At 39.8% G+C, this 14,344-nt stretch overlaps 1 protein-coding gene across 1 annotated transcript in view; it reads right to left on the reverse strand.

Moving 5' to 3' along the window:
* LOC136867905 (protein still life, isoform SIF type 1-like) overlaps nucleotides 1-14,344 on the reverse strand; it is a 500,721-nt gene that overhangs the window by 68,591 nt on the left and 417,786 nt on the right. Inside the window, exon 6 of the mRNA XM_068227017.1 lies at nucleotides 5,335-6,579. Within this exon, the coding sequence (XP_068083118.1) occupies nucleotides 5,335-6,579 (1,245 nt within the window). The remainder of the gene's footprint in view (nucleotides 1-5,334; nucleotides 6,580-14,344) is intronic.

Genomic DNA, 14,344 nt, shown 5'->3' on the forward strand with positions numbered 1-14,344 from the left:
ACAATTAAAACCAGAATTAAAGACAATAGGAAAAATATAGGGCATCTTACTAACTTTTAATAATAACAGCAATTAAAATCAAAATCAAAGTAAAATATTTAGTTGGAAAAATTAATGGAACAGTTGCTATACACGTGCTTTTCGTAATTTTTCTCTGAAACTATTATTATTTCCTTCTTATAAGGGATGCAATATGTGGTATAATAAAAGGAAAATCCTCAAGTTCATAGTCAAAGGGCTAATAGAGAGGTCAAGGTACATGCAGGCTCTAGGTGCAAGCATCTGAGCAGAGTTAGCGATTTTTCTCATTGCTTGGTCTACTGAACGGCACACTGGTCACAAGCTTTGTCAGTCGGCACTTAAATCCTGCAAGAGGACAACGTTAGTTTTCCTGTTGTTAATAGCGTCCATCTTCTGTTAATAATATTGTGTATAAATCTTATGTTCACTATTACTACGTTAATTTTATTTTTAAATCCTCTGATTGTTTTATTAGATGTAAAGTGTGTTAGTTAATTCTCCATTAGTTCAAGTTACACCAATTCTACGGAATAAAATCTATGGTTTTGTTATTCAGTTGTTAGTTTGAAATTTCTTTACATTTATTGCTGGATCTACATGACATAAGGATTAGTTAAATTAAGTAGCAGAGTGATACCGTTTGCTACTTATCAATTTCATTAGGTTAATTGAGTTGCTTGAGACTATGACTGTTAGTAAACTCTTCATTATTTCACATTACTTCTTCACAGAAGGGTATGATCCATGTTCTTGTTAGACATCTCGCTCTTTTTTTTTTCCTTACTACGTATCTTATCTCTATTGCTCGTTCTACAAGACGTCAGACTTAGGCTCTTGATTAATTCACTGTTATTCTATTAGTTAAATTAAATAGCAGGTCGCTTCTTTTTGCCACTTATCTATTAATTAGGCTTGGACTGTTAGTAAACTCCATGTTAGTTTGTGTTTGAAGATCTTATCTTCGGTCTTGTTATTTGGTGTATTTACCTCCACTGCTTGGTCTACTAGAGGACAAGCTGATCCTCAAGCTATCATGCAGCTCACTTAGAGACTTCTCTAGCCTGATCTGACGATCCAAGCTTGGCTGCTTCTTCCTGTCTCGTCTTCTTACAACTACAGGTGATGGTGGAACGCTCACTCGAGACAGTAACACTGGTGTACTTTTGCTATAACTCACTGGATCATTTGACAAGATGGATTCTAGAGTCAAAAGGAGAGAAATGATCAAAATAAAGAACAAAATATAATATACTTAAAATAAGGCATAGAAAGCTACGTGCAGGAAATTAATTTTACAAGTAGTGATACGATAAAATATCAAGAGCATTCAGGCATACATGAGGCATTATTTGGTGGATATGCTAAAAAGCATTATAGTACACTAGAAAGTCTCATAAAAATCAAAAGTTTAATTAAACAATGATGCACGTCGTACATGAAACTTAAATATAAAGAGACTAAGAATAAAATAAAATATGACAACGACGTGATTAATACAATTCAAGGGAATGCAAATGTATAACTACAATTAAAGTCTAACAAGGAACTGTTTCAAAGTTATTTTAGTGTAACATTAATATTAAATGGTTTTTGGAACTGTAAGATGTCAGAACTGTAGTCCTGATAAGCGACAGTTAGTATAGTCCACTGTTAATAGGTATTTAATGATTCTGTAAGACTAGGTCTGCATCGAACAAGACACTTAAAGTTTCGAGTCTGGCACTTTATAAACTAAGGCATTTTATTTTTTGTTTTATATTAATATCTTACATGGAAATTCGATTCAGAATAGGGCATTCAAATTAAAGAAGCTAGTACTTGTTATTAAATAACGTACACGAAAGATTTGTTCGATATAAAGGAATTTATAATAACTTATTATAAACTACATTTTACAGACAGAATTTTGAAGCTGTAACAGTCGACTAGTTTTCTGAAAAATAATCGTAGAGATCCATCAACAGAGTTGCAGAACTTATGATGTGGTGCCATCTAGGCAGCTTGCCTACTAATTTCAACATTCCGTTTGTGCTTCTGTCTAGCAACAAAAGTGAAATTATACTGGACGATTCTTATAGCTGAGTTATTTTAATTTTGTCAGATTATAGCTAGGAGTATCACAAGACAAATTTAACATGCCAATACTTTTTATCAGCCTTCAAAAATCGTCTTCTCAAGCAGGATCAAGCGAGTCTAAGACTCTCACATCCTTACTGTACAGGAAACTCGCATTAACAATCTACCGTCAGAAAATAAATTCCAAGTACAGTCCTTCGTACATTTGTTGAAATTCTTTGTCATAGCATAATTAGTAGCATAGAATATTCCTTTCAGTGAGGCAGCCGGGCTGAGTGGCTCAGACGGTTGAGGCGCTGGCCTTCTGACCACAACGTGCCAGGTTCGATCCTGGCTCAGCCCGGTGGTAGTTGAAGGTGCTCAAATACGTTAGCCTCGTGTCGGTAGATTTACTGGCACGTAAAAGAACTCCCGCGGGACTAAATTCCGGCACCTCGGCGTCTCCGAAAACCGAAAAAGTAGTTAGTGGGACGTAAAGCAAGTAACATTATTATTATTATTATTATTATTATTATTATTATTATTATTATTATTATTATTATTATTATTATTATTATTATTATTATTATATCAATGAAGCAGGTAATACTCTCCTTGAACATTTGTAACTATAAATTTAAAAATATTGTGGAAAAGTTTTACTTGTTGGTATACCCTAGTAAGAATTAACATTACATTTTATTCTAGGGTATTTGCTCTTCATTTCCCAGAAGATCAAATTGTTCAGGCCATTGTGGAAGGAATTTCACCATCCTACAGGTCATATTTGTGTTTCGCGTCGCGTCCGCAAACTTTTGCAGAGTTAGAGGCTATGGCTGTCTCAGCCGAAGGAGTTAGATGTACCGACACCTTACGCGTTGCGAAGGAGCCCCCTCCGTCGTCAAGTAATTTTCGGCCTCCACCTCGCCGAACCTTCACACCCCGCAAATGTTATGCTTGTGGGTCGCCTGACCATCTCCGGAGCAAGTGTCCTTTGATTAAATCGAACGGGACAAAGAATGGAGCAGGGTCATCACAAGGATGTTTTAAGTGCGGCTCATTTAGTCACATTGCCAAGAATTGCCCCAATACTAATAGCACCCGCTCCTGCTCAACTTCTGGTGCAACTTCCACCAATGCAAATAATCAAAAGTGACTAGTGCCTTCGGCTGAGTCGGCAAATCCATCTTTTCAAGGCTCAGCCCCAAGTAAACCATCCGAAATCTCAGGCTCGGAACATGGTAGGAAGTCTTCCAACCCCACATGTGAATGCCCTAAAGAATGTCTTAAGATTGTGGCGGAGTCCCCCGCTCCGGAACCCTTCCTGAAAATTGAGCTGAATAATGAACTGATTACTGCTCTATTAGACTCTGGGAGTGTGTGTTCCATTATTTCGGCCGAATGGTAGGCCTATTCCAAATTAAAGTCTGTCTGTAAATTTTCTGATTATTGTTCGTCTTCGGTTCAACCTTTCTCCATTAGAAATTTTAGGTTTCCTATATGCCAAAATTCGCATTTCGAAATTCACTTGGAAAGTAAAACTGTTTGTGGCTAAGCACTTGTCTTGCCCCATTATATTAGGAGCGGATTTCATGTCTCACACCGGTCTTGTGCTCGAAATTCAGAGCAAGTCGTGCACTTTCAAATTTGCTAGTAATTTCAGTATCCCCTTACTAAAATGTAATTCTGTGTCATGGTCATCTGTTTCGCCTACCCATTATGAGATGTTGTTAGACCTTAGACATCTACCTGAGGAGCAGGCTGAGAGTATTCGTAAGCTGTGTCAGTCGTTTCCAGATGTTTTCTCCGATACTCTTGGTGTTACTGACCTTATCGAATACAAGATTGAAGTTACGGATTCGATTCCAGTTCGATTTCCACCTTAATAAATAACTAAGCGCAGAAGAATTTCTTTTCGCTATTTCTGGGACCTAAAATAAAAGGTAACCTGTAATATTGAAAGAAATCAACATAAGTTACACCACCTAATATTAATTATAATTAAATTCTCATATCAAGGTAAATATTATAATCAAGTATTAGGTACACTTCCAGATTTCTATTAACTATCATATAATGAACATACAAAAAACTGCATCTGTATCTCATTAAACCAAGAAATACCTCTAGTTCGAAACTACGATGACATTATGTCAAAATGTTGTATAAAATGATATTTTCCTCCATTCATGTTAAAACGTTCACTGCCCTGTGCTGTGGTGAAATGTACCTGTTATTTCCAAACAATACATGTATTTATAATATTCTTAAAAGCATACAAAAGATGAGAACAAGCAACAAAGTCATGCAATTCCACATACTGTGAACAGAAAGTAGTAGTAGTAGTAGTAGTAGTAGTAGTAGTAATAGTAGGAGTAGTCTTCAATTTTTTATCATACCATAATTAGTAACACAGAATATGCCTTGCAATGTGGCAGGTAATATTATCCTTGAACATTTATAATTAGGTACATAAAATTAATAACATTAAACGGAACGACCGAAGAATACAACTACAATATTTCTTCAGTTAAAGAAAGCAATGTGCATCATAATTTGATTGCAGACAACATATATTACATCGCACACGGCAGTGTAACATGAACATTATTTTGGAAATAAAACTTACCATACTGCATTTACCCTCCATTCCAAAAATAAATATAAAATTTACTTTACTTAATCGAAATAAAATATAAATAACGTGTTTTGTTTATCGCCGAACCACGGCTAGCCCCCTTATGGAGGTTCTCATATAAGGAAACTCTAGGCTTACCTGGTAATAGTAGAGTCTCCTTGCACGGAAAGTAATGAGCAACAAAGAAAATGATATTCGTATTTGAAGTTCAGTGTAGTGACAGAATGGAGTGAATTTCAAATATATTCCCACGAAGAACTGCTGAAGCCGCACAGGCTCACTTGTTGTCTTGTTTCTTGAAGATAGTTTCTCAGAGGATATTAATGTTCAAAGCGCTGATTGTTGTTGAATTGGAGGGGGCAGAGCAGAAGCAGGGGAGATACGAACAATAAGTACAGGAACGCGGGAACGGCGGCCGGAGAGTGGATTTTTACCCGGCCCTTACACCGGGTTCGGAGATAAACAAAACACTGAATAATTTCTTTTGGATTTGGAGTAAAATTTAGTTTTGTACTAATGTTATGAGGATGTCAGAAACATGGCTTTAACTGACTCTGTTTTAGGTTAAAATTTGTAGCAGCACTCTTCGGCCGCACAGCTGAGAGTATGGGAGCACTTACCTAGGTTTTCCATGCTTTGAGTGAGCAGCGCTTCGAAAGTGTGCAGGCTGTAGCTCTCGGCATCCATCCCCTTGGCCAGAGTGTTCCGCAAGTGCATCTCATACTCCAGAAGCAGTCTACTGGTAGGGGAGCCAGGTGTGGGAGTGGCAGTACCATGGTACTGTGACGGCTGGTCCAGGTCCGAATTGCCATTGCTGGAGCTGGGCGTGGTGGCATAACACTGGTTGTCGAACAACACGTTGTCGGACGGAGGCGACAGGTCTCCCCCATTGCCTCCGCCGCCATTCCGCTCCAGCTCCAGGTATAAGCCGTGCCCTGGATAGCCACCGCGCCCGATCTCGTGCGACGACCGTGATCCCGAAAACCGGCCGCCACCGCCACTCTTGTGGTGGTTCGACTCGGGCTCTGACAGCACGTGTCGCCCATTGTTGTTGCCGTGGTGGTGGTGATGGTGATGGTGGTTGTTATAGTAGTTGTACCTTCTCCTCGTCATCTCTGGCGAGGTGACAGGACTCTCTGCTGAAGGCATGGGCTTCAACATTCTTTTGAGCGTGTTCGAGTCTAGACTCATTCCTCCTTCCCCACGACCTCCAACACTCATATCATCCGTGCTCTTGCTTTTCGATCTGCGATTGTTGTTATTGTTATTATTGTTATTGTTAATATTATTATTGTTGTTATTGTTGATGTTGTGATGATGGGCTGCTCGCAACTCCGCTTCGCGCACCATATCCATGTCGGGATAGTCCACTGACTTTGTGGAAGTTAGTATGTGGTGGTGATCTTTTCTCGAGGCCGAGGTAGACTTCATGTTCTGCAATGTTCCACCTGCTTGTGTACCTTCACTCTTGGATGCTTCTTGGGTTTGCTGAGGATGATCTTGGGTCGATGTTTGACCGACTTGCGACCCCACATGATTCTGCGTGCCTACAGATGTCGATGTTGTCTTTCCAGCAGTAGTTCCTGATGGAGTTGTCGCCGTACCTGTTTCCTGGCTCTGCTGCTGTTGTGTGCCGCGGTCTCGGGTTTGACGTCCACTGCCACTGGTTTGCAGCGTGTCTGAACCCCTGGTTGGAGTCTTCCCGCTGCCTGTGCCGGTTCCAGATCCACCGCCACCTCCACCTCCTCCGCTGCCTACGTTGTCGTACAGTGAAGTGCTGGAAGTGGCAGCCGTGACTTTCTCCCCACGTCCGGCTGGATCCGTGTCTGTTCCTCTGGTCTGAGCACGTGGCAACGTAGCAGAGCCTGCAAAGTTCAAAGTGTGAGTCAGTACCTTCCAGAACAAAGCACAACACAGTAATATAAAAGAAAGATGTAGGTTAATGATTTTATTTTGTACATGTTTAAGTGTCTTTACTTGCATATTACTTATTACATCAAACTGAAGGAATTTACCAGTGTCACGAAAAAAACCTTTGAATCACTAGTAGACATATTCTCGTATCCCTAATCCCATCAATGAGCAACAGCAAGCAAATATTGATTGTTATACACTTGAATCTTGCCTACATACCCATCAGAACTACTCAACTTACGTAACTTGGTAAAAATCATGGAATTACTTCAATAAATAATATTCAGTCCTAGGCGTAGAGTTCATTTGTTGAAAAAGATTGTTCAATCAGGAATTTTGGTGATAAGAATTGGTAGCATCAATAACATTACTTTTATTATTACGATTATCAATAATTAATTATTGTTCCTGTGGTTTGGTGGTTAATCAATTCATTATAGGTTACAAAACAATGCATGAATATAACATTATATGTGATAATACCTAGAGAAATTAAGAATGCCTGAAGACGCCCATGTAAAATTAAAAATGGAGATAATGCAGTCCTCAGTGTCGTCGTGATCGGGTACCAATGGCAATACTTGCAGAGGTTGATCGTCAACTTTGAGAAATGGCAGAACGTGCAATGTTTGAACAAAGCTTACTGACTGAACTGAGGAAATTCTGACAATGTAACTTAAGTGTTTTTATAGTATCTAATACAAAAGGTAACATAATTACCTGGGAGAAGGAATTATAAATACTGTAAAAAATATCATAGAAAGTTATTGAAGATCTCAGATTCACGTTTATCTACAGTAGAACGGAAAATATCAATCTCAGCTGAATATGCTGCAAACCCTTCAATAAATAATACGGGAATGTCTTATTTCTTAAACTACAGTTCGCACTAGCACCAAATTTTCTTTGTGTTCGTTTGCATAAACTAAGCATGCCATACCCTACATTAAGTTTTATTGTGCAAACTCTGATTTTGAATGAATGTATTTTATAACTAATATCTAAATACGCATAGTAATGCTAGTCTTTAATTTCGTGTGGCTATTTCTAGCCGAGTGCAGCCCTTGTAAGGCAAACCATCCGATGAGGGTGGGCGGCATCTGCCATGTGTAGGTAACTGTGTGTTATTGTGGTGGAGGATAGTGTTATGAGTTGTGTGTGAATTGCAGGAACGTTGGGCCACTGGAATTAACCAATGAAGGTTAAAATCCCCGACCCGGTCGGGAATCGAACCCGGGACCCTCTGAACCGAAGGCCAGTACGCTGACCATTCAGCCAACGAGTCGGAAATAGTAATGCTAGTAGGCGATGTTAATAATATCAGAAAGTATATAATCATCTTCACAAATTTGATTAAATTCTAGGCAGAAGTTACACAGAAAGTGCGCCGTTACCTTTTCTCTTATATAAAAAGTCAAGATATTTTCACTCAATTTTAATTTATTATTTCCGTTCCTACTTCTTCAAGGATGTAAATTTCCGTTTTCTGAAACTGTTACGACTGCAGAACACACGGATCAAGGGGCACTGTTTCCTCTATACCAATAAACATCACTTTCGGAATATTATATCTTACTGTCCGCAAAACCCATGACGGCTGCTTCCTTCCGACTTCTTGGTCTTTCCTGTCCTATCGTCGCCATTAAGACCTATCTGTGCCGGTGCGACTTAAAGCAACTTGTAGAAAAAAAGATTGGTTTTATGTTGAGATATTCTTGGGCACTACTAATGCGAGATAGATCAATAAATAAGACAAGAAGAGCAACATATGACATGGGGGAAGTTGGCAGAATAGTTAGGGAAGCAAGATTGAGGTGATTCACCCCTTTTAAGAGGAGGACGGAAAATTATGTTGGAAGAAGGACATTGTAGATGGTTGTGCTGGTGAGAGGAGAAAGGGACGACCGAAAAGGAAAGGGTTTAACAGGATAATGGGAGGAGACAACGGAGCTGAACGTAGAGAAAATTCTAGTAGCAGAGGGGAACAACTGGAGGAAGTTAATCCACACCAGCGATCCCAGTTTGAGTGGGAATAGCCTGTGGCCTGGAGAGATCTGGCGCGGGTCTTTCGAGTTGACAACTTGGGCATCTAAGTCTGGGAATAATAAAACTGAAAGTATATAACAGATCCGTTTAAAATAAAATGTATAAAACCAGTACCGAGAAGGTTTTAAAGATTTTGAGAGGATTACTTACTGTATAACTAAACAGAATAATAATGTTATTTTTGCCGGGCTGAGTGGCTCAGACGATTGAGGCGCTGGCCTTCTGACCCCAACTTGGCATGTTTGATCGTGGCCCAGTCCGGTGGTATTTGAAGGTGCTCAAATACGTCAGCCTCGTGTCGGTAGATTTACTGGCATATAAAGGAACTCATGCGGGATAAATTCTGGCACCTCGGCGTCTGCGAAAACCGTAAAACCAATATTATTATTAATGTTAATTATTTACGTCCCCAACTACCGTTTCGTTTTTCAGAGACGCCGAGGTGCCGTAATTTAGTCCCACAGGGGTTCTTTAACGTGATAATAAATCTACCGATACGAGGCTGACGTATTTGGGCACCTTCAAATACCATCGGACTGAGCCAGGATCGAACCTGTCAAGTTGGAGTCAGAAGGCCAGCACTTCAGCCATCTGAGCCACTCAGCCCGGCTCATCAAACAGTTTGACAGAGATTCTCACTATGACCCCACCCACAGAGTTCTCGAGAAAATGTAAAACAGTTTCCAATATCTATTTAATTTTCTACTTGCTTCTTCATCCCTTCTACATCTGTCTCGTGACAGGAAATACACTCGTAACGTTCGAATGAATTTCAGAATGTTTAAAAAAAAAAAATTGACTTTGTTTAGCCGAGTACAGCCCTTGTAAGGCAGAACCTGCGATGAGGGTGGGCGGCATCTGCCATGTGTAGGTAACTGCGTGTTATTGTGGTGGAGGATAATGTTATGAGTGGTGTGTGATTGCAGGGATGTTGGAACACCCAGCACATTGGAATTAACCAATGAAAGTTAAAATTCCCGACCCTGCCGGGAATCAAACCCGGGACCCTCTGAACCGAAGGCCAGTACGCTGACCATTCAGCCAATGAGTCGGACAATTTCAGATTATAATTCAGGGAATAATGTTTCTTCAAACTGGCTGAATGGAGATCTTCCTTGCCATCACAGGCTACGCAGCTTATGGAGCTGGTAGTTCAAACAGTAGTCAACAGATGGTGCGCCAGGTACTTTTTCGATTGAGAGAAGAAATGAGACACCAAACTGTAAACAGTCGGCTAGTATCGATGGTGCGTAAAGCAACCTATCCACAATATTAAGCAGGTTCTTCGTACATACTATAAGTGGTATAGGTTTTCAAATATATCATGAGTAAATGGAGAAATAGCTGTGAAACGGGCAACTTACGACCTAACAGGCTAGTGGGGAATGTGCGAAGTGCTTTTACCTTTCCGTCTCGAATATTCGATGTGCGTTAATAATAATAATAATAATAATAATAATAATAATAATAATAATAATAATAATCGAGCAGAGTGGGCTTCGGCTCAACAGCGCGGCTGGTTTAACTAGCCTTGCAGCACTGCAGTCGGGAGGCGCAGGGACTGGTCCCACAGTAGGCTGCCCTGAGAATGGTTTTCCGTGGTTTCCCATTCTCCTCATTAAGGCGAATGCTGGGACAGTTCCAATTACAGGCTACAGCTGCTGCCCCTCTCACATTCTCCGCACCTCAAACCACCGCTACAGATTTCTGGCTTGAGATAATGCGTCACCCGCTATGGGGTCCGCCACACCCTGTCAGGATATGGAATTAAAACATTTTTGTACATAAAAAATACTACTACTACTGCTATCGTCGCCGTAAGACCTATATGTGACGGTACGACGTAAAGCAACTTGTAAGAAATAACTATTACTAATAATAATAATAATAATAATAATAATAATAATAATAATAATAATAATAATAATAATAATAATAATAATATTCCGATTCCTTGGCTGAATGGTCAGCGTTGAGGATTTCCGATCAGAGCGTCCTGGGTTCGATTCCTGGCTGGGTCTGGAATTTTAATCACTTCTGTTTAATTCTTCCGGCTCGGGGACTGGGTATTTGTTTTTGTGCCAATACTCTCCTCTTTATATTAACACTACCAACTACCATAAAAACACGCATTATTGAGAACACCCCTCCCCAAATTGTTGGGAACAAGAAGGGCATCCGGCCGTAAAACAGGGCCAAATCTATATTCGTGCACATTTCATACCTACGTCCTCACAAGTGTGGGAGAAGTGGAATAATAATAATAATAATAATAATAATAATAATAATAATAATAATAATAATAATAATAATAATAATAATAATAATAATAATAATAATAACCCTCGTGATGAAATGAAAATCCACAGCCCGTTTCCAGTCATTCGATCGGGTCAGGAACGGAATGAACGAAGCCCCCATCTAGCGGTGAGGAAAGGAATTGTACCGGCTGCCGAAGGCTGTCGCACTCCTCTGGGGCAATGATTAATAAATGACGAATAAAATGAAATGAAATGATATTGGAGAGTATTGCTGGAATGAAAGATGCCAGGGAAAACTGGAGTACCCGGAGAAAAACCTGCCCCGCCTCCGCTTTGTCCAGCACAAATCTCATGTGGAGTGACCGGGATTTTAACCATGGAACCCAGCGGTGAGAGGCCGGCGCGCTGCCACCTGAGCTACAGAGGCTATTATAATAATAAGCCTAGTGATATCCGAAAAAAAAAAAAAAAAAAAAGCTCCACACTTCTCGACACACTCAGTTAATCTCTGGCCATCAATGGAGAAAATCTATCGAACATTCACGGACAGATATCGGAGCCGACCAGGAGTCAATGGATAATAATGAACGGTTCTAAAATTCCTGTCAATACTTGAGATCAAAACCGCATCGTTCCAGTGTGGAGATGAATTACCTTATCCACTGGCGCCCCGGGTTCGATTCCCGGTAGGGTCGGGAATTTAAACCATCATTGGTTAATTTCTCTGGCACAGGGGCTGGGTGTATGTGTTGTCTTCATCATAATTTCATCCTCATCACGACGCGCAGGTCGCCAACAGGTGTCAAATCAAAAGACCTGCATCTGGCGAGCCGCACATGTCCTCGGACACTCCCAACACTAAAAGCCATACGCCATTTATTTATTTACCTCATCCACTGGGCCACTGCGATTGCAATAATAATATTAATAATAATAGTCATTCTTCTTCTTCTTTTTCTACTACTTCTTCGACTTTTCCCGCTTATGCGGGGTCGACGTTTTCGACAAGTCTTTACCATTTCCCTCGGTCCCAACTAGGGTTTTCAGTTAACTGCTTTTCTGCGAAGTCTTCCCGCATGCAGTCCATCCATCTTTTAGGTCTACCCCTCTCCCTCCTGCCCATCACCCCCAAGTCAAGCACTCTTCTTGATACACAGTTCTCATCCCTGCGCTTAATGTGACCATACCAGAGCAACCGCCTTTCTTGAACTTTCTGTGATGTTTAAGTTACCTTAACACTACCTCGTATGAAGCTGTTCTTGATGTGGTCTTCCCTAGTAAGAACTCACATCCATCGCAGCATTTTCATTTTGGCTACATCCAGCCGTTTATTTTGTGATTGTGCTATTGGCCAAGTTTCTGCTCCGTATATCATGGCAGGTCTCACCACACTTTTGTAGGCTCTCCCCTTCACTTGGACATTATTTCAGTCTCCTGTCACAGAGGATACCAGACAGCCTTTTCCAATTTAACCAGGCAGCCTGAATTTGGTGTGTTATTTCCATATCTGGGTTGCCATCATCAGATACAGTTGATCCAAGGTACTTGAAACTATTACTTGCGTGGAGTTGATTTCCATCCATTTTCACACTATAATTTTCCTTTCCACCGAGGCACAAGTATTTTGTCTTATTCCGACTGATTTTAAGACGCTTATCCTCCAGTGCTTTTCACCAGTGTTCTAGTTTAAGTTCAAGTTGTTCTCTATTAGTGCTGCATAGTACGATGTCATCTGCAAAAACATGCACCAAGGAGCTGGTTCTCTGAGGCTTTGAGAGAGAACATCCATTATCAGATCAAAGATAGCCCTACACTGCTTCTACCTTGCGTTTTTGCTCCATGGTACATATCCCGAATGATGATCACATACTTCTCTGGTACTCCCTTGGATCTCATGCATCTCCATACTTCTTGGCCGGGCACACGATCATAAGCCTTCTCTAGATCAATGAACACCATATGTAATTCTTTCTTCTTTTCTCTGTGACTTTCCATAACCTGTCTTAGAGAAAAAATGGCATCTATCGTTCCTTTCCCTGGCATAAATACAAACTGTTCTCCTATTATTGTCTCCTGCCTAAGCCTACTTTCAATGACTTTTCCCCAGATCTTCATAGTGTGCGACATGAGTTTTATTCCTCTGTAATTTGCACAACCCTTTAAAAATGGGAATTATGGTACTCTTCCGCAATAATAATAATAATAATAATAATAATAATAATAATAATAATAATAATAATAATAATAATAATAATAATGTTCCACTAACGTATATATAACTGTATTATGGAGTTAATCACAGGCTATTTAATGCATAAAATAGGAATAATGTAACATATATAAGCGGATCCAATTCGAACTGGTCAAACTTATGATTATTCTTGTGGTACATTAATAATTTACAGCTGTGGACGACGTTGTAGGATAGATTAAATTAGAAGGTAGATGGCTAGGGAACTGTGCCTGAGCTCTTCTACCAGCATGTAATACCTATTTAAAATGCTCATGCACACCAATCAATTGTAACCAAAGAAATGGAGTAACAATAATTATCAGAAACAATACAGTACTGACGCCACCCTATGTCGCGCTGGTTTGCTGATCTTACCTTTTTTTGCCGACATTACAAACCGTTTGAGTCCGTGATTTAAATATTTCCTTGCAAGGCAAAAATATGTTTATCAGTGCTATGTGGGATATCATTCGTGCTTGTAAGGTAGAAAGGTTGATGTTTGAAAAATGCTTAGAGTACAGTAGAAAGACTTTGGAGAATCGCCATCTTTAAAACATCGATTCGGTAATCGATTTCAAAATATCAAAGAAATGTCACCTGCATAAAAAAATTCTTGTCACTATTTTCCGTAAATTTTGAGCAGGCTCCAGTTAAATTTCAAACAGTACTGATAATGTTCCAATGTAACACAATTATGAGAGATTGATAAATTATATTCCAGTGGTCTCGTTATATCTTATAAGAAATTGGAACAAAAAGCTTTTCTGCCCCTCCACGTATTGATACGAAAATTAGTAGCTGCGTTTGACACTGTATATTGTAATTACCTCTGTGAACACATATTGTCAGTCACGAACCTGAATAAGAGTAAATCTACCGAGCGAGTTGGGTAAGTGGTTTGGGTAACGTAGCTGTTAACTTGGTGGGTTCAAACCCCACGGCGGTAGACCTGAAGATGGTTTTCCACGATTTACCATTTTAACACTAGGAAAATGCTGAATGAGATTTGCGGCAGACTCCCAAACCACAGTGTAATTTATACTGATGGATCAAAGTGAAATTAAAGAAATGGTTGCGACATAATATACTATATTTTATAATAAAATCTGCATTTAAACAGGTTATGGAAACTCAGCTCTTGTCCCTAAAATTCAAAAATGCCGAAAAACTTCACAC

The sequence above is a fragment of the Anabrus simplex genome, chromosome 1, assembly GCF_040414725.1.
Source record: "Anabrus simplex isolate iqAnaSimp1 chromosome 1, ASM4041472v1, whole genome shotgun sequence".
Taxonomy (NCBI): Eukaryota; Metazoa; Arthropoda; class Insecta; order Orthoptera; family Tettigoniidae; genus Anabrus; species Anabrus simplex.